General features: G+C 35.1%; 2 protein-coding genes across 2 annotated transcripts in view; one reads left to right on the forward strand and one right to left on the reverse strand.

Annotated features, from left to right (window-relative positions):
• The window catches only part of LOC128995809 (transforming growth factor-beta-induced protein ig-h3-like), a 24,937-nt gene extending 4,111 nt beyond the window's left edge, over window positions 1–20,826 (forward strand). The window contains exons 2-17 of the mRNA XM_054420827.1: window positions 2,886–3,013; window positions 4,769–4,865; window positions 5,367–5,496; window positions 5,906–6,002; window positions 8,787–8,933; window positions 9,641–9,729; window positions 12,462–12,625; window positions 13,095–13,244; window positions 14,787–15,000; window positions 16,049–16,183; window positions 16,685–16,903; window positions 17,531–17,829; window positions 18,073–18,258; window positions 18,623–18,800; window positions 19,703–19,884; window positions 20,575–20,826. Of these exons, the coding sequence (XP_054276802.1) occupies window positions 2,886–3,013; window positions 4,769–4,865; window positions 5,367–5,496; window positions 5,906–6,002; window positions 8,787–8,933; window positions 9,641–9,729; window positions 12,462–12,625; window positions 13,095–13,244; window positions 14,787–15,000; window positions 16,049–16,183; window positions 16,685–16,903; window positions 17,531–17,829; window positions 18,073–18,258; window positions 18,623–18,800; window positions 19,703–19,884; window positions 20,575–20,661 (2,502 nt within the window). The 3' untranslated portion in view covers window positions 20,662–20,826. The remainder of the gene's footprint in view (window positions 1–2,885; window positions 3,014–4,768; window positions 4,866–5,366; window positions 5,497–5,905; window positions 6,003–8,786; window positions 8,934–9,640; window positions 9,730–12,461; window positions 12,626–13,094; window positions 13,245–14,786; window positions 15,001–16,048; window positions 16,184–16,684; window positions 16,904–17,530; window positions 17,830–18,072; window positions 18,259–18,622; window positions 18,801–19,702; window positions 19,885–20,574) is intronic.
• Window positions 20,827–21,463: 637 nt separating this feature from the next.
• LOC128995173 (calcium-binding mitochondrial carrier protein SCaMC-2-like) overlaps window positions 21,464–24,586 on the reverse strand; it is a 59,084-nt gene continuing 55,961 nt past the window's right edge. The window contains exons 7-9 of the mRNA XM_054420096.1: window positions 23,475–23,642; window positions 22,861–23,005; window positions 21,464–22,571 (exon numbers count right to left, since the gene is read on the reverse strand). Coding sequence (XP_054276071.1) covers window positions 22,399–22,571; window positions 22,861–23,005; window positions 23,475–23,642 — 486 coding nt within the window. The 3' untranslated portion in view covers window positions 21,464–22,398. The remainder of the gene's footprint in view (window positions 22,572–22,860; window positions 23,006–23,474; window positions 23,643–24,586) is intronic.

Here is a 24,586-nt window from a genome sequence, read left to right on the forward strand (position 1 = left end):
GGCAAGTGGTAGAGCGTGGGGCTTCGATCCTGAGTCCTGGGTTCAAATCTAGTTAATCACCCATGGATTAAATCTAAGTGATAATTCTTTAAAAAAACCACTAGATCTATAGTTTCAAGTAATGTGAAAAACGATCCTGTGATAGTGTCCTTGAATAATTGCTTTAGTTTGTTTGTTTATTGTTTATTATTGTAATACATTTTAGCCATTTAATTGACCTGTCACTTTGCTACAACTACAGTACTTTTACGCTTAACTTTTTATACAGTAACTTAATCAAATTATGTATCAATAAATTTTTTTAACTCAATAATACCAATTTTAAATTACCAAGCCCAAAATGAATACTTAATTTTATACACATTTGAGGATTTTTTGTTACCCTGTTATAACAATATTATTTAGCTACAAAATGTGTATTATTCATTTTTGAAAAAGTTGTGTTTGTGTTAATAATGTTACAAGTTTTTATGAACAATTAATTTGTTTTTAATTCAAACTTAACCAATCCAACAATGGCTCCTATCTCTGAACTGTTACCCCAGTGGAAGTGGCATTTTCAATAGGTGTGATTTCTAGAATCTTCTTAAAACTTTCTCTGCATGCTATCATTAGACCCTTCATTTAATGAATTTATAACTTCTGAAAGTTTAAAACTGGATGTCTTTTGTATATACAAACCTATTTTAGCAAAACTAGAACAACCATATTATTCTTAATTTTTTTTTAAATACAGAGTTAATTTAGTCTATACCACTTCCAAGCCATTAAGTAACTAGAATGATTTAAACAAATTTAAAATAGTGCATTGAAGAAGGATTTCGCCCAAATGGTGGGGTTACAGAAGAACATACAAGTAACTTGTATGTTCTTCTGTAAATAAAAACACTGTTCTGTTAAATAAAAACAGCAGTTAGTTGGTAATTTGTTGTTAAACTTGTAACAAGTTTAACAACAAATTACCAACTAACTGCTGTTTTTATTTTAAATATTTAATAAACAGTATTTCAAAAGCAACTAATCGTGAAGACATCCTCAAATTATAAACTAACTTTGCTAATAGTTGCTCAATAAAGTAAAAATACAAAATAACTAACTTAACTTAAGAAATACAAGGCTGTTGATTTGCATGTGAAACCTCCTCTAATGAACCCTTTTCACTCTTTCTTGTTCCAACAATGAAAACAGCTGATTTCAATAACAATTAAAAATGCAAGTCATGAAAAACAAATGAGCGGGAAGGTGTCTCTTTGGTTATGAATCATATTGTAAAGGTATTTAAGTATTCACTCTATGAGTGCTTAAAATAATGAGAAAACCTTGGGCAAATTTACTTTCTGTCTCACCACTTTGACGAAAAAAACACTCAGCAAAATCTTACAAATTAACTCGTATAACTCGACACTTCTCAGTTTAGAACTTCATAAGTAAGACTTAGATGATTCACAACTCCATAACTCAAGACATGACTGGTTATTTAATAAATTTGCATCCTAAACTTGACACTACACAACTTTTTAGTATCCGCGTTTACACCGGAGTTTCAAACAAAAAGTTGCAAACTTGTATTGCAAACAGCAGTTGCAAACAGTAGTTTCAAATAAATGTTTGCAATTTATATTTCATGATTTGTTTCCATGTTTCATGAAATTGTTTGAAATAATTTCGACCTTGATTATGACTCACCTTGTTCTGGTTCCTCGGATCAGTCCTTCCGAGGATTTCAAGTGTCGAAGATGTTATTTTGGCCGCGGCGGCGTGTGTCGTGTTGTCAAAGAAACGTAGGCCGAGACGATGCTGGGTGAACATCGGTAATTGTATAAATCATCAAATTAAAATTATTATTAACTTTTAAAGATTACAAGGACTTAATTATAACCCTTTTAATTCACATGAGACGTTATTGTGATTTTTAAATTAGACGACCTTGTCATTTGAGGTTAGTGTTAATTCATTGACAATCAAACAGAATTTTTCCGATTAATTTAACACTGAGTCGCACACAGGGTCGCATTGATCACGTGAGTGACAGTGGATGTGACAGCGTAGGGGATGGTAGAGAAATGTTTCTGTTTCGTGTTTCAACGGCTCATATTGACCGAAACTAGTGTTGCAAACAGAGAGTTTGCAACTCCCTTTGATCCTTACCGACTTCAAGTGGAAACAAAAATTTCTGTTGCAAACACTGAAAAACGGTTTGCAACAGCGAAATGTTTCGTCTAAAAATGTGCGTTTTTAGAGATGTTTCCAATTTTTGTTTGCAACTCGTGTTTCAAACTCCGGTGTAAACGCGGCTTAACTCTACACTAACGCAATGAAATTCAACACTCCTTTACTCAAACTTTGTTAACTCGACAAACAATAACGCAGCAGTATAATGTGCGACAACGACATACCTAGACAAGATATTCCATTACCTAACAAACAACATTCATACCTGTATAAATGCTATAGAAATCTATATCTGAAAATATAAAATTGTTTCCTTTAGCTTGACTACACATAAAACCTATTTTTGTAACATATAAGTTTATCCTACTAAAATAAGTTTTATCTTTTATTGGGTTCTAATAGGTATGATTTTAAATCTTTGGTGTGAAATAAAAGTAGAGTATAAAAAGTATATAAAGTATAAAAGTAGTAATTTTTTTGAATGATTTTGACACATGATTTTGAATTTAAAGAGAAAAAAAGAATTGGTTTAAATTTGAGATCAAAATTACAGTTGAAAGAATTTGAACTTTGGTCTAAATTACCATGTAAAGGTAGAGGAATAGAATTATTCAAAGAAGTGCCTAGTAGCAACACATGGATTTATTTAAAAAATGGCCTTACTACAGGAGAATGGATCACTTCATTAAAAATGATATCTGGTGTTGTACCAGTACGCAGCGTACCAGGGCGAAGCCAGGATGGAACCCTTTGCAGACATTGCAAGGAGCCTGAAACCCTTCCGCATGTCCTTGGCTCTTGTCCCTTTGGTGCCTTACTGCGTAATGCAAGACACCATGCTGTAAGAGCAATGATCGCAGAAGAACTACGAAAAAAAGGCTGGCAAGTAGTAGAAGAAATACATTGCACTGAAGATGGTGGATCGAACAGAAGATTGGACATTTTAATTTATGATACAAAATCTAAAAGTGGAATTGTAATTGATCCAACAATAAGGTTCGAAACATCATCAAACCAACCCCTAGAAGTAGATGAAGAAAAGAGGAAAATTTATAGTAAATGTGAAACTTATTTAAGAAACAAATATAATCTAAATTCAATATCAGTAATTGGCATAATGATTGGTGCAAGAGGGACTATTACAAAATTTTTTGACGAATTTTAAAAAAAATATAATCTTCCATCAAAATTAAAAAATGAAATAGTCATAAAAGTGCTAAAAGAATCATGTAAAATCATTCAAAATCATTTATATGGACAACGTTATTAATCTATGTTACATGTTATTTATATCGTAAATTTAAGTTTTTTTTACTGTGTCTAATAGGCAAAGTTTATTAATAAACTCAGTTTTCAAAATAAAAAATAATGAGATAAAATACAAAACTTAAACAATGAACAAAGATTATACAAATCAATCACATTGTTATTTTTTATATGTTTTTCTATATCAGCAAAATTTTAATCCGATCATATCCCTGAACAAGATCAAGACAAGAAGTCGAGCGCGGCAAAAGGGAGGTTATAGAGAGATGGAGAGCGTGTGTGAGAGCGTGGAGGCAGTAATAATAAAACTGTAATAAACATGAAATAACATGTTACAGAATGATCATTTTAATAATCGGCGGCCGCTTGGTGCGGCGCTCGCGACGGCGTAAGGGGCAAAAATATACTATGGCACACTATCGTATATATGTACGGAGGTACATTGGACCGATCTTTTCTTTGATCTTTCGCCAAAAACCGCCTCCTATTCTCCCTGCTCGGCCTGATGTCTGGTTCGCCATCTGGATCGGTGTACCGACCGGCTGACACACTATCAAACATGCTCCCTTTGACCTCCCTTCTCCCTGCTCGGTTCGGGGTCTAGATCGGGGAAAAGATTGATAGTGTGTCACAGTTTTAAAACTTCAGTCCTTTGTTCACATTGTTAGAGAGTAAAAATATCCAATCCTAATAATCTTAAAGTGGACGGTCACATTTTAAATTGTAGCTATGTGCTTATATAACTAGTGTGTGTTCAGTTGCATAACTTAAGACAAGCGTATCACTCTATTGATCTCATCTGAGATTACTACTCTTTATTGCTTTATTCTATTTTTGGAAACAGAATAAATTTCTCAATCTATTCAGGCCAAGCAAGTGACAAGAGTAATTAAAAATCTTATAGCAGGGAAATAAAACAAATTTAAGTTACTTTTTTTACTCACACAGCGCTAATAAAATGTCTAATAACAGTGAATCAAAAAAATACCACTGAACTTTTCATATCATAACAATATATAAGTACAACACGTAATGAATCAAAGACCACTTCTAGTAATTAATTTTTAAACCAATCCTATTTCCCATTCAAATTTTATACTGTAATCACCTTCAACTGGAACTGGATCGTAGCAATGGTTTTGAAAATCTTTTATTTTTTTTTGCTGTAGCTATATTCAGTTCTCACATAACAGCAGTAGGTACCATAAAGCTACTTCTTGCACATGCATGACTTTACTCCATATATCATGTATTTATTTACCTTTTCCAATAAGGCTCTAAGCTGACAATGTATAATTCTAATCCTTTCATAATTATTTTTATTTCACAGGATGAAGACCTTGGAACAGGCTGCTCACAGAGTCAACACATTGCTGAGTGAAAAAATAGCAGAAAATGTCAAGGGGCTGGCTGCAGACGATCAGGAGGTAGAAGGAACATTTTTTTATATCATGGAAGAAAAATAATGAACTGTTAAGCCAAAAGATAGAATTATACTATAGATTAAGTATCGTGCGACGCAACATGGTGTGTATTTTAAAACAAAGATGTTAGAGGAGTATTAAATGGAGATTATGCTTTGTTACAGCTAAGACCAGATGTTTCCTTAGCCAGGAGAATTTAATGAAAGTCATATGATCAGACAGCTGGGTAGTAATGAATAAAAAAGCTACCGACCATGCTCAGGAACAAACTGGCATCCTCTTTAAATCGATTACAAAATTTAATTTAAAATGAAATCAAATTGAATGAAAGACGAGGTGCCAGTGTTAAAGGTTTGTAAGGGACTAAAAGTCTGTCATGATATTGTGTGAAGATGGATTTAACGATCTCCAAAGAACAAAGACACGTCTGTATAGATGGACCCTAACAAATAGTGAAAAATCACATTAAACAAGTTTCAGTGTAAAAACGTTGCTTGATTTCAGGCCAAACCATCGGACAACACTCCTGATGTAACAGTTCTCACAAGTCCTGGAGGTATCAAAGATGGCGTCAGAACACAACCAGAGGCAACTGAGGAGGTCACAGAAAAAGCTCCACAAATGCCTCAAAATGGTGAGCAAAAACATCCTTTTCATACAAAACGTTTGCAGATTAATTTCTCATTTTGAATCCTAAACAATTTTCTAAAGGGTCTCCAGATTGAAAAATTATAAATGATCCATACTGTGTTACACAGTCAGGGACTTATCTTTCTAGACTTGACTAAAGATTTTATAGGGTTGCTTAAAGAAAGTATGATATTTTGAAATGTTATATAGGCTACATCGTTTTTGCATGGGAAAAAATTGATATCACCCAGCTAACTGTAAACCAAAATTAGGTATTAATTAGTTCATATACATTTGAGATTTAATAAACAATAGATAAAGGCCAGTTACGTTCACTAAATATCTCCAACCTAAACTATTTGACAGTGTCAGTCAAGGTATCTCGTCTTAATTTTGATTTATTCACTGTTTAGGTGGAGTAAGTCAGACATTGAAACCCCACTTCAGTTTAGGTTCGTTTATGAACTCGTTTGGATTTTTCAACAACTTGCCTGAGCCCTGGTGGAGAGGGTGAGTAAACTTCAAGTTATTTTTATTACTTCAGTATTATTATTCCTTATGCTTGATCATGTAAAACAACATTTACAGATAACAGTTAGGGGATGAACGTCTTAAGCGAAGAAAAATCCCTACATTAAAAAAAATTACTACTTTATAACCCCAGCAATCTTTTCATACGAAACTATTTTCCAAACATTTTGGCTGGATGATTTGAATTTTAGGGAGGACTATACTGATAGAAAACACCGGGTGGGTACTTTTTATCAAACTTTTAGTCAACGGGCTCAAGGACTAGTCCATTAGACTGTTTGTGAGTGATTGTTTTAGTGTGTTACCAGTTTGTTTTATCATGAGTGCAGAAATGCAGAACTAGAATCCTATACATTTTATTTAAACTAATTTGGAGTTCAAAATATTTTAAAACTATTTTCATTTTCAGGGATTAGGCAAATTATAAAAATACTTTGTAATCAGTAATTTCAATTTCATAAGTAGGCCTTATGCCTTTCAGTCCATAACTCTTGATGAAATTGCCCATAACTGCAAGTAGGAAATTCTGCTTAAACATTTGTGTAAAAATCATTGTTCTTAAGGCTGCGGCCACACGGGCGTTTTTTCACGCAAGAACGCAGCGTGAAAAAACGCGAGAAATATGAGCAGCATTAAATGTAATGGGGTATGCCACACACAGTGTGTTTTCCCGCAGTAGCGGGCGCCCATTTGTTTCAATGCTACTTTAATTTTTCGCGTGTTTTCACGCTGCGTTTGTGCGTGAAAAAAACGCCCGTGTGGCCGCAGCCTAAAATGGTTGACAATGGAAGCTGAAAAATCTCTTTGAAAAATTATTGTTACTTTACCGTTATTTTTTTTTCTTTTATTGTAGTAAAAATTTCAAAAGTTTTCCTCTTCCGTCTAACTAAGACTTGTTTTACCTAATGGTCTGCAGTAACTCAATTACATTTCAATATGCAATTATTTTCATTAGTATTTATCAATACAATTTTTTAAATACATCTTAACATTATTTTAAGAGTTAAATATCCATTTACATATCCCACTGTTTTATAACTTTTGGTAAAATAATTACTAATTTAATACTAAAATAATCCCAGTCAAAAAATCTTGTTTGAGTCTGTGTGTTTCCGATTTACAGCGAGTCCTGCATGGTTAAAAGCCTAGCTACAGCTGATTAACAGTTGTTAACAGCTGATTAACAGTGGTTAACAGCTGATTTATTACTTAGGAGTGAGAGAAACAGATGCAGCTGGTGTGCAAGTGAGAGGGAAGTACAGTTAGACCAGTGACCCGACAGACGTCACTGTCAGTAGCTGCTTTCACAATAACTGTTACGCTCCGTGTACCCTGCTAACTGCTCTCCTCTGCACTTGTCACCAGCACACTTCAATGTGACAGCAAACTTTTACAAAGTAACTGTAGTAAAAAATTTTAGAGGCGGAGGCATATTCATAACTGAAATTAGGTACCTGAAAATAACAGGGCAAAAAATTTAGTAGATACTGATGCTTAACGTCACCAGCAACACATAAACACAAGCTTTATATTTTACAATGTGATGAGAAGTCAAGCTGTATAGTTCACATTCAATTATAATTACCGAAAACCAATCATTAGATGAGTTATTAAAAATGTTTAACAAAGAAAAGGGTTATCACTATTAGCTAATTTTCCATATAGGACTACTATTGTAGGTCTCATGGGTCCGGTACTGATTTACATTTTCGTTTAGATTTTCTCTCGGGTTAAAAACACGATTTGTTTATTTCATGTAGATACATTTTTTATCATTATTCTATACAATTGCATCAATAGCAATAAAAAAAAATCCTTACGCATGAATATTACAACATTATTATTCTAAATGAAGTTTGAATCATCCTATATCATTTACATTAGATATAGTGAACGTTACACATTAACAAAACCAGGGTTAGGACAATTTGAAAAAAAAACAATCGACACTATCCACCGATAAGATGTGTCTTAAGTTTATCACTTGGGGTCGATGCATTGTTTCAACCGTGATATGTTTGGCAACGTGTTACTCCGGAGGTCGTTCAATTACCTCTCCCCTCGTCACGCTGCTTCCTTGTTAACCGTGTCAGGGCTGGCAACTGCGCAGTACCACAACTCACGGCCCACGCTGCGTGTAGCGAGGAAGGTGTTGGATTGTTTCCGCAAAGTATAATTGCTAATGGAATATTTTATGTAATGCAAGAAATATTGTTGCAGGAAATAATTAAAGGTTCTCTGTTACTAAACTTTCCTTTCCAACTTCTATATTGTGATTAAAATATATTTTTTATATTATCCAGTAGATGTAAACAATTTAAAACAAGAACTTGCATACCTCACTATCAAAATAACTAAATTTCCATTTTTCATACAAACTGATCGGTTTACGGTATGTTTAAAAACATTACAATTCTGCTCAATCTAAATAGTTTTTAAATAATACATCATAGTTATTTCTAAACCTAGCGTAAAAAAAAAACCATAAAAAAACAGACAAACATTTGTAAGTGCAAAATCTACAGCAGCCTTTGAATCAAAATTGTACAAAAAGTTAATTGTGATAGTGGACATTACAGAAATCCTGGAAAGATGAGTGTGAATTACTGTGATTGTTAGTGTACTATCTACTACGTAAGAAATATCTTTATTTCTTTTCTACAGCAATGTTACTTATTGTGAGCAACTATGTTTTGTCTTAAAAACTTGGTATTTAAAAATCAAGTAAACTAGTTAAAAATGAACCAATTTGATTTTTTACAGCAAGAACGTCTGTGTTGAAAAGTCCGAGAAGGTAGAAGAGAAGAACAAGGACGAAAAGACAGAGGTAGACAAGCATATTTTGATCATGGGCACCGGAACTTTTGAGCACTGCAAACAGACGGCGGGCAAATACATCTGTACCACTGTGTAAGTGAAATAAATATTGATGCACCAACTAGTTGGTTTATCTTGTGAGGCTTTAACCTGCCAGTTTGGTGAATCATTGAACATTATCGTAGATGTACCCTTGTATGTAACGGGTTGATCAGCAGTTTTAATCCTATTTGTAATACATGTTTAGATTTCTCGAAACAAGTATTTATGTGTTTCAATTTCAGTAAGTGTAGGACTTCATACTTATTTAAGATAAAATAATCCTTTAGACTCATGCTGGATTATTGAGAGTTCCATTATGGGCTTTTACTGTGTATTTCAATATTAACAATTATTGTTTCCTTTTTAACATTTCAAAATTTACACCAAGATTTCTTTACATAATTAAATCTAAGGCTTACCTTACGATCCAATTTATTATATAGTGGAGACCTAGGTTTCTACGTTGAAACGTTATCGTCAGTCCTTTGTCTCAGGTTAGGTCTAACTTCGGAGGTTAGGTTTGACAAAGACGAAGATCATGGCCATGCATCTATGTTGTTTCCATTTATGTCTTTGTAAATATTTATATGTGATCAATGTGTGTACAAATTATACCAAATCGACAATATCTCAAGCAAGAGATGGCAAACAAGAAGTTTAGCTAACCCATGAGACTTTAGATTTAATTATGTTCAATAACGATCCAGAGGCTATATCTCCAAATTTCTTTACAATAATGTGTTTTGTTTATACCCCAGCATCAGCACACCGCAGCAAACCAAGACATTGTCTACCACATACCAGTGTTGCGAAGGCTACCGACGCCAGGCCGAAGGATGTGTTGAAGGTGACAAACCATCCCCTCCCCTCTCTCCTTCACCCACCCCTCAGTTTGACAAAGAGGCAGTGTCCATCAGGGAGATAGGGAGGAGCTTGGAGGACAAGTCTTACTCCAGCCAATCTGAAGACGCTCGTGGTAAGACCAAACACTGTCGTGCAGGTTGATTATTAGCTTGTTCACGTTATTTACTTTCGGGATACAGTTGTATGTTGTAATAATGTAGGGATGAAATCAACAAAGTAAATTACAGATGAAAACCTCATATCGGATGTTGAAATGGCATTTACAGTATCCAACCGAGTTAATAATCCCTCTCTTCAACTGCTCACCATTCTTGCTTTGTACTTTGCAGTCTCTGTAAAAGTTACTTCAGTTTTTGTGTTTTTATTTTCATCTATCTACGCATGGATTGTGTATTATTTGCAGTCTCAAAAATTACTAAAATAAATGTTCCCGTTTATGTCTTTATTTTATGTTATATGTATGGATTTTTTGTTCAAATAAAGGCCTGTTGGGCTGAGCCCTGACAGAATTTTTTAGTAACGTACCACAACAATTCAATTGGTTATAGACGCAATGTTTTTCTTTTTCAGACGAACTTGAACAATGGAGGAACTTTAATTGGGATAGGCTCAAATAGTTAGACATAAAATGGTAGGTTTTTACATCAAAATTTTGAATACTTTTTTAGGTCCAAACATTCAAATTAGTCTTTTGTATTGCACATAATGGACAATAAACATTTTGATTTCTTTAATCCATCTAAGAAAGTTTCAGATGAATCTAATTTTCACAGTTACAATTCCCACTTAAATAAAGATAAGATAATTTTCACGAAAAATGGTGTTTTAGGTTTTCCGAGGTGGCTTGACGCATATCAAGATAGATGGAGGACTCGGTTTTAACTTTTAAGATGTATATGATGGACTTTTGCTACTTAAGTTGTAACAAATAAAATATATTCATTCGTTGAAACTCTATCTGAAACAAACCACATTCTTTCTTTTATACAAACAAGTAGAATTGTTCATATTCAAATTCTACTATTTTTAAAGAATTAGATGAATTTTAGATGTTACGGTTATTATTTTACCGTTACACGTACCGTAGTTATTCTAGTGGAATTGAAATTCTACAAAAATCAACTTTAAAAAATGTATGTAAAATTATCTTCAGGTAATTGATCAACATTTAAAATAATATTTACCGATTCCTTGGGTTCATTCATTCTACAATTAACAACCTACTTATTTTACTCTAAGTGATAGATTTTACAATAAAACTCACTAATCCAAGACAAGTTTCTTTTTGAAAATAATTTATCTGTGATCTTTTTAATCCCAGTGTATTATGAAAAACATTTATCCCTACTATACAAAGTAACGGTGCAAGAACAATTTTTGAATCAGAATGAGGCTAAACTACTCCATGTAAGTACGTTTTCTATTGGCTTTTATCATTTTTTGGAGTTCATAAAAGGGAAATTGGGTCGCAGTTGGGATCATCAAAGATTCAAACATTTTACTATGATTTGAATCAAGAAAACCATTTTTTTTAGAACCATCGGTTTTTTAGGTTGTATTGATTAATTGTATCATCTCAATCACCAACGGGAATTATCAATTCATGAAGCATGACAGATGTTTGGTTTTGCCGCTTGTGGTTTATTGTTTGTTCATTGTTTGTTTTGTGGCTAGCTCTCTGATGGTCCTGCATCTTTGTGTAAGTACTCTCATCTTACATTTTTGGAACACAGTTTTTGAATTGATTCATATAATGTTTATGTATTTGCTCATACGGTAGTGATTGGGTGTACATGGGGCCAGTACAGCAGGTTACTTTCTAGTGTATTTCATCTGAAGCAAGTAGCCAACTGGTTTGTGTAAACGTTGCTTTGCGAAGGTTGAAGCATGAATTCTAGATGTGTTATAATATTGAGCTTTGGCATAGCCTCTAGTACAAGGCGGCGTTGGTGTGTGACAACGTTCCATCGGCATGCCTGTTGCCATGGTAATAACAGGAATAACCAACTTAAACATACACTCCATTATAAATTAGCGCAACAATACGCTGGTCTGCTGCGTTACCACTTTTATCTTGCCGCAGCCATTAGAGGGGACTATGGCTTTGGCCTGCTTCACTATTACAGATTACAAAAAAAATTTGAATAACAGCTGATGTGTATCTTTGTCAGACACTCTATTCAATTAATGTATCCATGAAAACAGAAAACTGGAAACCGGTTGTCCCTATATTCTGGAGTCAAACCCTTTCATGCCTTATTAGGCTTCAATTTGCACACCAACTATAGCACTCCCATTTACTTAATACTTAAAACCTAATTCAAGTAAAGAGGGTTACAAAATTATCCAGAAATTTATACAGTTTGTTGTAAATCAAAATACACAAAAAAATACACATACATCAAATACATCAAAAGCCTGTTCTTGCTTTGATTACTTTAGCACCTATTAAATATCCACAATGATTAGCAACTTCTTGTGTGAATTCTTTTGGGTAGTACAATCTCAAAATAAATTGTATCCAAAATTATTTCCAGTTAATATGAAATTGCTAGACAAAAGTTCTCTTATAGTAAAAATACACTTTACATATTTATGAATCATTTTATCATAATCAAGTTCCAGCCAAAGTAAAAGAGCGTGAATATTCAATATTATACAACCAAGACCTCGTACATGAAATATGAACATTCTAAACATATATTTTTTATGCAGTTGAGTTGAAAGACCCGATCACACTCATGGAGGCAGTGGATAGTAAGCAGTTTGCAGAGATGCTGACCTCCAACGACATCATGAAGGCTGTGGCGGACAAGAATGTGACCATCTTCGCCCCCGTCGACGAGGCTATGAAGAGCTATAATGAGAAAAAGGATTCGGTTAGTATTTTGTAATGCTTTATCGGAAAAAAGGACACTGAGGTAAAAAATATTTTACCTATAAACTGGAATTATTGTTCGAATATAAATTTCTTTTCTTCTTCCAGAATCGCTCTTACTTTTCTCTTTCCGTTAATCCGTTAACTTGATTTTTCCAAATTCTTTTCCTTTGGTATTTTTTTCAACTCCTTGAATGTTATGTGTTCTCTCATGCCTTTGAGTAATAAATTCTATCTTTCTGTGTCATAGTTCCATAATTTTCTATCTGTAACAAAGAAGAAAATGTAAATTCTAAGTTTACGAGGAGAGAGTAATGAAACTATATGACGGTTATGTACAGAATAGCAATGAATTATTGAGTTTCAATAAACAATTTTACATTATTTTGTTATTTTGAAGATGTAAAACTAAAATTTGAAATTGATAAAATACGTAAACAAATTGTGATTGACCATCTCAACATTTTCAGAACCAGATCCGTCAAAGGCGAGCAGTAGAAGAGTGGGGCGAGGTGACAGCTAACGCAGCCGATGTACGAAGCAGTCTCAGCGCCAGTGACGTAGCGATGGCGCACATGACCGACGGACTGATGGATGTAGATGACTTCACCAATGAGATGGTAATTGTACTGACAATCACATGTTCATGGAAGTTGTATGAGAGATGGCTACAATATTACAATGTAGCCTTTAATAATTAATTGATTCAATACCTGTAATTTCAGTGGTTATGCTAGTTAGTGTCAGGTTCTACTGTGGAAATGAAGGCTGATTGAAAAGTAGTGTAAATATATGGGTTGTTGTTTACACTTTAGTTTGATCGAGATTTTCACTCTCTGTTTTTAACAAAACCGTTACAAATCCTTTTATGAAAAATATTATCCTATAAATCTTTGGTATTTTAAAATATAAACAATAAAAAAAATTTGTTACAATTAAAATCTTTTTTTTTTGAGTTTTTAGACAGCAATTTTATTTTTATCTCTTAGGCTTTTCCAGATGAAGTTGAACAGATTAAAAGTCTCGTTGCTTATTAAGATAATTATAAAGATGTACATTACAGCAAAATATATTTTATATGGTCCACATTAGGAATTTTATATTTTTTTGTAAGGAAGTGGTCAAGGATCCAGATCGATGAAGACATTGCTAGATAAAGTCAGAGAGATTATACAATATCAAGTGTTTGTGTTTTGTTAATAAACTAATTTCAATTTTTTGCAGTGGTCAAAACCCTTTCAGCCACTACTTTATACACAAATGATAAAATTTAGGAGTGTTCAATGCATTGAAATTCCGATTAGATTCAATTAGATTTGAAGTGGTTGTCAAAAAACAATTTGATTCTTGAGGGAGTCAGTGTACATATACGGAAAACGCCTGCAGAAAGTCAATGCAATACCCACAATACAGGAGCACGTTACTGTTGCGTTTCATTTCAGAAGGCGTTCTAATTTAATTAATTCGTTGCCTGTAAATATTGCTTTAATTGTTTTATAATTTTTTTGTTTTGACATGCAAATTTTGAGGAAGTTTTGTTAGTGTAAGCAGTGTGAGACATTATTTATTACTGTAATCATAGCAAAAATAAGTGACTCTGAGAGTAAAAATTATGAAATAGGCAAGTAAAACTGCTCACTGACATTTCCAGAAATACAGGTCCTTCTAATATGTGATTAAAAATAAATATTCTTTCACATAAAATTCATGTATTATGTCATTACACAAATGTGGTAAATTTTAATTTTTGTTAATTCACTCTATTGACAAGTATGAATACAAAAATGCCGTATTGTTTCGAATCGAGTTGCATAGAATCAAATCAATAATCATTTGCTGCTTCGCAAACCCCTAATAAAATTGTAATTTTGACTTTATTTATTATCTTTGGATGGAGATGAGGGTGTTATAGGTGAATAATAAAACAGTATAACTAAATGTCCAGGATCAGATCTTTAAAATGTTTGAATTTTTCTCAGGAACAATCAGACTCTTTTACAATGGAAGTTGGACGATCTAACTAATCTCTACTTCTAGCTGGAAGGCAGATATTTTCTCAATATTCCTTTGTTGCACCTTCCTCAGCGCATTTGCTGTTAGATATTGAAATAAAATAACAAATAAACTTGAACAAGAATTATAGTAAATTTTACTTGCACCAGGTTCTCAACAGTCTCTACAACGAGACTCCGCTGAGAGTCAACATCTACCCGGGCCGCGAGGACGCCGTCATCACAGTGAACTGCGCAAGACTGAGGTCATCGGACAACTACGCCACTCACGCACGCGTACACACGCTCGACCGCGTGCTGCAACCTGTCACGCAGACAGTCACCGACGTGTTGTCACAGCCACAGTTCTCTCAGTTCAAACAATGTGAGGGTCGTATTTTTTAAAAGTTTTTTTGGTTCCACTTTTTTAAATATTTTTCTGTTTATTTTGTGTGTCTAAAATGTATATTTATAAAAGAGAAAGTTTGTATATATATATATATATTTGAACGTTATGGACTCCGAAACCGCTCGACAGATTGTAATGAAACTTTCAGGCATTATTAAGCATTATTTAAGGATGGTTTGTGTGAAGTTTGGTGCAGATCTGTCAAAAGGGCTCCACCCCAGTGGCTCTGGAGTTTCCCATGTTAACCTTATGAGTACTTATGTTTAAATTGAATTAAAGAATCTTAACAGCTGGTTCAACTAAACAATTTGATTCTGTGATGTTCAATAGCATTACAAAGTTAATAGGCTTACCTACAGGGTGCAGCACTATTATTTTATCAATGTAGAATATAAATTACTTATTCATATATGTTTAAATGCTCCTGTTATATGACAATTTGGATTAATTCACAAAACATTTACAAAAAGAATTTAGGCATGGTAATCATTTCAATTAGTAAGAAATTGTGTGTTTTCGTACTTTATGATTAGAATAATTAAACAATGATTATAGGCCTACACCTCAGATTTAGACGTATTAATGTAATATTGTTTCCAGCAATATTTCCTGTGCACTTACTGTTAAGGTATTAAGTTTGATGCAGTTCCTGTAGACCACGATGCAGAATTCTCAACTTGTTTAGTCAAACTTCTCTTGGAATAAAACCAACGACCATCAGATTTTAAGGCAATCACTATAACCACTCGACTACCCAGACAATCAATATTGTGACAAAATTCTCTGGATTGGTATAATAAGAGTGAGAAGTTTAGTGTTGTATATGTGCTACTGTCAAAAGATTTAGAACAAGGTTTGTGCTACCAATCTGCAAGTTTTGGAAAGTAAAAATAACACAGCAAAAAGTGTCTATAACATATTATCAAACCTCTTTAGTTAATTCACTACCACCATATAATTACAATTCAATTTAATTTATTACATAATTTTATTCCAACCAATATAAGCTTAACGTTTGTTCCAGTCCTGCAGCAGCAAGGTTTATGGGAAAGACTGGAGAACTCTACGGCTGTTACGGTGTTTGCCCCTAACAACGAGGCTTGGAACAAACTGGGAGGACTGAAGGACAAATACTCTCGTGGCGAGGCCTGCATTGACAGTACGTATAGTTGCTGGTACTAAATCCATCCATAGTTTTAGATCAGTTTCTTTTATCAACCTTGCTGACAGTTACTCGTAAAAATTACTCTTAGTTTTTGTTTTTGAAAAAAGGGACGACAGCCCCTGAAACGATACAAGATACTGTCTGAGTTCGTATCCTGAAAGAAAACGAATATAATATTGATAAGTTACAATGTTGTCATTATATTTTTAATGCCCAATATTCAAGGATTGAAGATACCTGCCATGGAAAGTTAAAGTTGACTGATACTTGACAAATGTATTTTTGACTGAATATTGAATGTTTTGTGTTTGTAATTCTTTGTGCCAAGACCTACACATTTATCAGTCGAAGTAAGCCAGTCTACCTCCATTGCAAAGCTACCAACTCCTTGTGGGTTTTTCATATGAAAACCTAAAATTTCCTTACCATATATGCTGTTAACTTCAATGACAATCCCTAGTTGACTTGTATATTGATCAAAGATTATTTTTACAGAGGTGCTTCGTCATCACATCCTACCACTGACGCTGTGTTCCGCACCATCCACTGAGGGTAGACTCACGACAGCTGATGTGGACGGAGAGTTGGTGCGCATCTCGCGCAACGATGACGACCAGATGATGGTTGACGAGCGGGGACGTGTCGTACAGGAGGATATTGTGGCTTCCAACGGTGTTGTGCACATGCTGGACAAAGTTCTCACTCCTAAGTCTGGTAAGTGGAAGAGAGAGTTGGGGGACATTAGATAGTGTTATTTGAGTGTGAATTGCACGTGTATTGAAACACACTGTACAGTATTCAGTCTTTGACTAGGGAGTAGATGACATACCATTTCCATGTAAAATATGTTGCTAGTTTTTAAATAAATTGACAAAGTTGAATTTAGCCACCAACAAAGTGGGCTGATTACTATCCAAAACACAAACTTATTGACCAACAAACTGGATGGAGAACTATAGTATCCCCTATATCACGGGAACAATCAAAGTATAGAAAACTAGAAGACAGGAAATTAATTTTGATGGAAGTGCTAACAATCAGTGGCTCATTTAATAATGACTGTCTCTATGTGATGTCCAATAATGTGTATGGAAGTATATTTTTTCATTGAGATGTCCTGTGACACTACACTAAACCAGAGGACATACTCCAAATTAGCTACCTAACAATCTGACTTTAAACTTTTAGTTTTTTTCAAAGTTAGTTTTAGTTATATATAGCAAGTACATTGTCATTGTATTAAAGGATTTTACAACTTTAGCCCGTTCTATCATCATCCAACTGAAGAAGCCAACTGTGTTGTATATTAAGTTTAATCACTAAATCAACCGTTGTCTGCAGCCAAGCCGCTGAGTGACCTACTCGCCTCGTCCAACCACACAACCTTCCTGAGTCTCCTAGACCGTGCAGGGTTACTGGAGGAGATGAACAGACAGGAGAACATCACAGTGTTTGTCCCCACTGAGAGTGCGCTGAGTGACGAGGCGACAGCGGCCATGTTGGACAGTCTGGACACTGACGCGCTGCGCCGCGTGCTGCTGTACCACATCAGTGAACGAGCGCCCTCGTGTGATCTCAAACATCACGCGGAGCTGCGTACCAGGCAGGGTGGCACATTGAGGGTCACTATGTACAATCCGGTAGGTTTGGGGATGTTTTTTATAACGGTTGTTAAATTTTACTTGGTGTCCTTGAGTACTAAGTAGAAAATGTTTGAGGATTCAATTTTGTCAGGGTCGTCTAGCTATTTCTGTGTCCACTGGAAAATAAACAGTTTGATTGTCATCAGACCTAATCAAAGACAGTCTCCAATCTCCCAGCTTTAATGATACAAGATTTACCATGAGCTTAGCAAAGCATGTAACGCAAGATATGCTTTGCAGAACGCCTTGTTCAGTGGTGTGGAGCCGCGCGCCGCTGTGCAGTGCGCTCCTCTGGCTCGGATGGACGGCAAGGCGTGTCACGCGGTCGCTCACGAGGTCACACGTCTGCTCCTGCCGCCCAACAACACAGTACTACAACTAGTCAATGATAATCCTGAACTGTCTGTTCTGAGGAGAGTCATAGAGGTAGGTTATCTACTTAAACTGAAGTAGACTTTGGTTGATGGTAGCTAATTGTGAACGCAAAGAACAGTTTTGAATGAACCAGACATTTCTTTCTTTACTTTTTCTTACTGAGATAGTTTATATAAAATAAACACAACTAACATTATCTAGGAAAAAAGTTCCAGGTAGTTAAAAGCACTCAAAAAAGTTCACAAAACATAGAACTTGATATTTTGTCCCTACAATGGGCTTCTTCAGAAGAAGTTGAAAGTTTATTCAGTTTCAACGACTTTCTTCTGAAGCCTCTTCTAGGGTTTATAACTTATCCTAAGCCAAAATTGTTATCCTCCAAAATGACTATAACTTATTTACATTTCACCCACAGGGTACAGAACTGGAGAAAGACCTGGACGAAAAGACAAGGTCGGAGTTGCTCTCTGAAGGGTTCACTCTGCTAGCCCCCTCTGACGATGCTTTCAACAAACTGGACGAGGACTTGCTGAACAAACTGCTCACTGATAAGAAGTACGCTACTGAGGTGTTGCGCAGACACCTGTTGGGAGGCAAGTCATAGATATTACTATAGATTATACTGCTTATAGATTTAATATACTTGGAAGGTAATTTTAACATTGTTTTGTACAGTTCCTATGGAGAGGATGTTTTCACAGGGAAGTAAGGGATACTTACTTACTTACACCCAGGGCCATTCATATTGGAGGTATAAAAGGCCGCACCAACAAATCTTCGCTCCGGTCCTCTGCATCTTCTTCTACTTCTCCAATTCCATCCACGTGTTCTTTCACTTGTTTCCACCATCTCTATTTTCATTGTTTTGGTCTTCCTCGAGTTCGCCTTCCAACAGCATTACCCACTAATACTCTTCTCAGTCTGCATTCTTTGTCCCATCTGATTCTTTGGCACTTAATTTCCCAACTATATCTACGCTGTTGTAAAGTTGGCTCATCTCCTTATTGTGTCTTCTTCCCCATTCCCCTTGATTACATATAGGTCAATAAATTTTACCCTACTTTATTTATATAGGTACAATTAGTTTCTTTTCATCTTTATTTATTTTCCATGTTTCTGAACCGTATAGGAGAACTGGTCAAATTTCTGTTTTGTATAACCTGATTTTTGTTTTGTAAGAGTAAGGTTTAGAGAAAACTATAAAAAATATAAACTCCTTGTCCTCATGTACTACAATGCTCACAGTGGAGGAAGACCCTGAGCGACAGGAATTTCCACACAGTGCTTACCACTAGGGCGCTTCCTTGCTCGTCACAAGTCTATTTCCGGCACATACTAGAGCTAAAAGAGCACGGTCGTCCCAAAAGCAAGTTTGTACCTTACTTCTCTGTGCTACTATTTAAAAAAATATTGATTAATCTTATCAACACGGAGATTTTTGCAGGACAGAACAATCAGCTGTGTGCCTAATTGACCTGTCACATTGTTTCTACAGAATCAGTTTGCTGCGCTTCCATAACCCCAGTACCCTGGCCGTTCACAAACTCCGTGCGGACCTTGGAGGGTAAGAAGCTGGAGGTGAACAGAGACCGCAGAAACCGAGTTGTCTTCGGCACCGCGACTGCGGAGAAGTGTGACAACATCGCCACTGATGGACTGGTACACGTCATTGACAATGTAAGTGGCAGTTTGCTTCTTAAAGTACCTTAAAGATTCTGATTTAGAAATATTTGTTTAATGATTATAAGTAAAAATGGAAACTTATATTTTTATAGGAGTAGAAAAATAATATAGTAAATAAAAACCTAGTAACAAGAGTTTCTCAGTCACAAAATGTGTTATCAGTACAAGTCAGATCAAACTGAACTACAGAAATGTTGGATGTGCTCATATAAATACAAGTTTAATAAACATAACAACAAAACTTACAAGGGACAGACAATAAAAATGATACAAGTTAGTCTAACTAGATCCTAACTAACTTGACCAATTTTTTTTAAGTAGCCAATCTCTATCCTCAGCAATCTTACCCTCTAAAATAGCTTAAACTTTTGTAAAATACATTTATTTAATTTTATAGAAAAGAGATCCTGATAATTCCAACCTTTTTTTTGATTCTTTGTTTTATTCAGAACATCATTATTAATTTTGTCACAAAAACACAATTCGACGTTCTGAAGTGAAGGGAGAGAGTTAAATTGCATTTTGAAATGTATTTCTAAAACCTATTTGAACAGCTTGTAAAAATTGAATTTGGCTTCGGTGAAAAACGTACACCGAGAAACAACCTCCAAATATCAATTTATTGTATGTAAATTTGATCACTGTGTACTTTTTACTTTTTAACGTTGGCACTACTGATTACAGGTGCTGCTGCCTGAAGCCACCAAGGTGAAGCTGGGGAACGTCGTCTTCGGCTCTCCGGATCACAAGATAATGTTGTTTGGCATCTGAGTGCTGTGACTGATATTCGTGATAATTTAGATAGGTCTAACCAAAGTAAAGGTTGTAAGATTAGTCGTAAGTAAGCTGGTGATCTTTGAAGTTAGAAATAAGTATTAGTAGTTTAGTCCAACAAATTTGTATACAAAGTGGTGAAGTAAATTTTATTACTTTTTATTGCTTGTGATTTCTTTACCTTTCAGTTTTATTTCAGGAGATGCACTTTTTGGGATCAAGATGGATTAGATTGCAATGGTGAATAAACCTAATTATTTGAAATAAAAAAAGTTATCGGTTCAAACTGAATGGTTTGAATGTTTGACATAAATCAAATCAGTTCAGGCTTGTCTAAGGTTACTGAATGTCTCCCGAGGTCCCGGGTTCAAATCCCGCCAAATCGCCAATGGATTTTATCTAACTGAAAGTGATAATGCCGCAACCCCTTGGTCTAGCCTGAAGTAACGTGAAAAACAATCCCGGGCTCGTGCCTAGTGTCCTAGGACAAAAAAATTCAATTATAAATTAGTGCAACAGCTGTTTTGGTCAGAGGGGATAGCGCTGTTCCCACTTTCCTCTCGCCGCGGCCATAGCTGTTCCTTCTATTAGTCATTAACAAAATGACATACAACTCACGGGAACACGACAATAAGACTATGAGACAGAAACTAAAAAATTAGAAAACCGTATGGATTCTATACTAGATCAAAAATGACTCAAAAGAAATTAAATGCACACAACCATGTATTTAAAACTTAATTCTAAATTCTACTATTAGAATTAGAACTCCAAGGTAATAAGAAACAACACCATTCAATGAACTTTAAAGTTTGGTATATTTGAGTTTTAAACAGTTGTAATATTTTTTAACAACACAGATCATAGTATATGGTAAATGGACAGGTCATTCACATTAAATATTATGTGACCTAGAAAAAGACATGAAAATACCAGTAAACACAAACAATAAATTATATTTTTTTGGTTACATGTAAAATGCAGAGAGTTTAAAAGTGGGCCAAAGCATAATACTGAAAGTGCTGTAAACATTGCTTTGTGAGTTCCACCCTCTTTCAAAAACGACAAAATCAAATATAAACTTTTACTTATAAACCTAGACAAACAAACCGAGTTCCACTCATGTTGGATTTGTATGAAAATAAAAACACCAGTGATTTGTGAATGCAGCTGGAAGTTTTATGGAATTTTATCACCTATAGAACTTTTTCAAAGTATGATTCCAACAACACACGAATATAAAAAATTATAAATAGACGGAGAGCACATTCACAAAAGACTAGACTCTAGAAGAACAAAAACGTCTTTTCTTCAAACGAGGAATGGTGAGCCCTTGAATACTGTACAAAATTATTTAATAACGTTAACAATAAATTATCAATTTAAAAAACCACTAATTATTTACAAACGCCGAAAAAATCTAGTTTTAAGTAATAAAAACAAAACTTACAGCTAAAATAAATATTCTCTCCCTGTATTCCTCTCGACATTCTGGATTAAAAACGTTTGTCGCGTAATTAAAACACGTCGCAGCCGGGAAGGATATACTTAAGCTTCGAAAAACACTGCGATAAGTACGTAAGCTACTCCTAGTCTCCAAGAAGTTTAGAAAATATCGGGATCGCCGACCGCTAGACATTACGAATCGCAAACTCCGGCCGGATAATTTGAAAGATGCTTAAAATGAAAACAGCCTAATGCGTGGATCACAGGATGCTCGAGACGGCAGACAAGTCACGTCATGTTGACGCCGAGCGTCTGACGACAATGCTCGTAGACGATGTAGCTGATGCTGACAGCTGGCGCGACCTTGAGGAGATTCAAGGTGATGCCTCGGTACAATCCCACCAGCCCCTCGCTGTGTACAATCTCCTTGAACTGAGTGACCATCGTGTGTTTGTTGTTGGCTGAAACACACAACATGTGAATCAAACTATACTGTCAAACAAGCAAAACTTAATGATTCTCTGGTCCAATTGAAATTAATTGCCATATTTTTAATGTTTACATCAAAGGACCGTGACTGGATGCGTACTGAGCGAAAGACCTATGATTATAAGATCAAAAAGCAACAACCTTACCACCTAAGTTCTTACTAGTAAGGATTGAAAATGTGCAGTTCATTTTCTTTACCAACAGCTGTACTAACGCAACTTCAAAAACTAAAAATAGTTATTTAAATATTTATAAACTCACGAGTAGCTTGCATCCTAGTCCTGATGAGCGCCAGCGGGTAGCTGCAGACCTGTCCACACGTGCTGGAACACGTACCACAAGCCAACAACAACAACGGACTCGGTGTTTCGTCCAAATGCTTCTTCAGATAGTTGTTCTTCAGCGTCTGAAAACACAATTGAGTTTCAGCATTAACTTTTTGATTTTGTAGTAGGCAAATTAGATGTATGAAACAGACGGAGCTAATTTTGTAATCAAATAAAAAACACAAGAGTGTGGTACAGACAAAATTAGTTATCTTCTCTTAGTTTTTGAGAGTTGTTTGATGGATGTGACATAGGAGAGGCTGTAGTTTAAAAATAGGTGTCCTTATGATTTTGCTTCGTTAAAAGTTGGCGTGGTGGTTAAATTCGATTGCATTATTATTATTTTATTGTAAAAATTTTCTCAACCCATTAAACTAAAATCTTAAATGCCTTTGCTGCAGCTATAGCTAATAAAATTCAAAGAACGTGACAGTGTAAGATAATGAAGTCAGAAAGTTGTTAAATCAACAACCTATCACTTGTTCATTATTGTATGCAATAATTTTCAACCTAATTATTGTTATGGCATAACCAGTCTTGTTATCTTACCTCATAACAAGCCAAATCGATTCCCGCGTAAGGAATAATTCCAAACATGTTGGGTATATAACCTCTGTAGAAGCTCTTCAATCCCTCATTCTTGAATATCTTCTTGGCTGCATCCATGATGCTCTTGTACTCGCCTGTCTTCCGTAATGCTAAGCGAGTTTTCAACACCTAAAACAATTATTTAATGAGTACAGATTACACTGCAATAGGAAAAATTATATGATTCGTGCTAGGTGTAATTGGTTAAAGTAGCCTGTCTTTTGTCATAAATCAGTAAAAGTTTGTAAAGAATAGAACTCTATTTGCAAGTAAAGATTTTTTCAATAAGGATGGAGTGTGGAAGGATGAGAGAGGCTCCCAATAACACTGAGGCTGAGGGTCACACCACCAGACACTAGTGGTATTAAAATAATACAACAGCAATTAATTAATTGAGGTGACTGTACAAAAGTGACGGTGGTGGGGAAGGGGTGTTGAGCGCAAGCTCATCCAGCTTGCCACTCTAATTGAAGTGATCCAGGCCTATACATTCAATCAAATTAATGTTCTAACAATCAAGAGTGTCTGCTATTTAAAAATAGATAGTTACATGTTATCCTCTTGTAGAAATGGCACAGGAGGGTAAATCATGTGCTCAAGCTCCTGACATTGTAGTATTTATTGGTAAAGGATAAGAAAAAATAATTGCTAGGACACGAAGGAAGAAAAGAGGTGGATAGGATTTAAGAGCATGGGTGGGATAGCCAGGAAAAGGGAAATCACCTTGGTTGGTAACTTTGGAGGGATACCAACAGAATAAGAATTGTATTGAGTTGCAAGTAAAATGTCAAGTAGGTCAAGTAATGAACAGCAAAAATGGTAATTGTTATTGAGATTGAATGACCTCTGAAGTTAGTATACATAGTACCTATGCTACGTAGGAAGTCAAATTAATACAACCGGGCATGGTCAAGTGTGGAAGAACTATAAAACTATAGGGCTTACCCTAAATGACAATTTCAAATTCTTTGCAGCGAGAGCCAAATCCATAGAACACATATCCAGGGTTGTTTAGCTTAGCACAGAGATGGTTGAAATTCCCTAGATATGTGGAGGCCAAAGGAGATGAGAAA

The sequence above is a fragment of the Macrosteles quadrilineatus genome, unplaced genomic scaffold (assembly GCF_028750875.1).
Source record: "Macrosteles quadrilineatus isolate MER2022 unplaced genomic scaffold, UCM_ALF_1.0 Scaffold_5__1_contigs__length_97177068, whole genome shotgun sequence".
Classification (NCBI taxonomy): Eukaryota; Metazoa; Arthropoda; class Insecta; order Hemiptera; family Cicadellidae; genus Macrosteles; species Macrosteles quadrilineatus.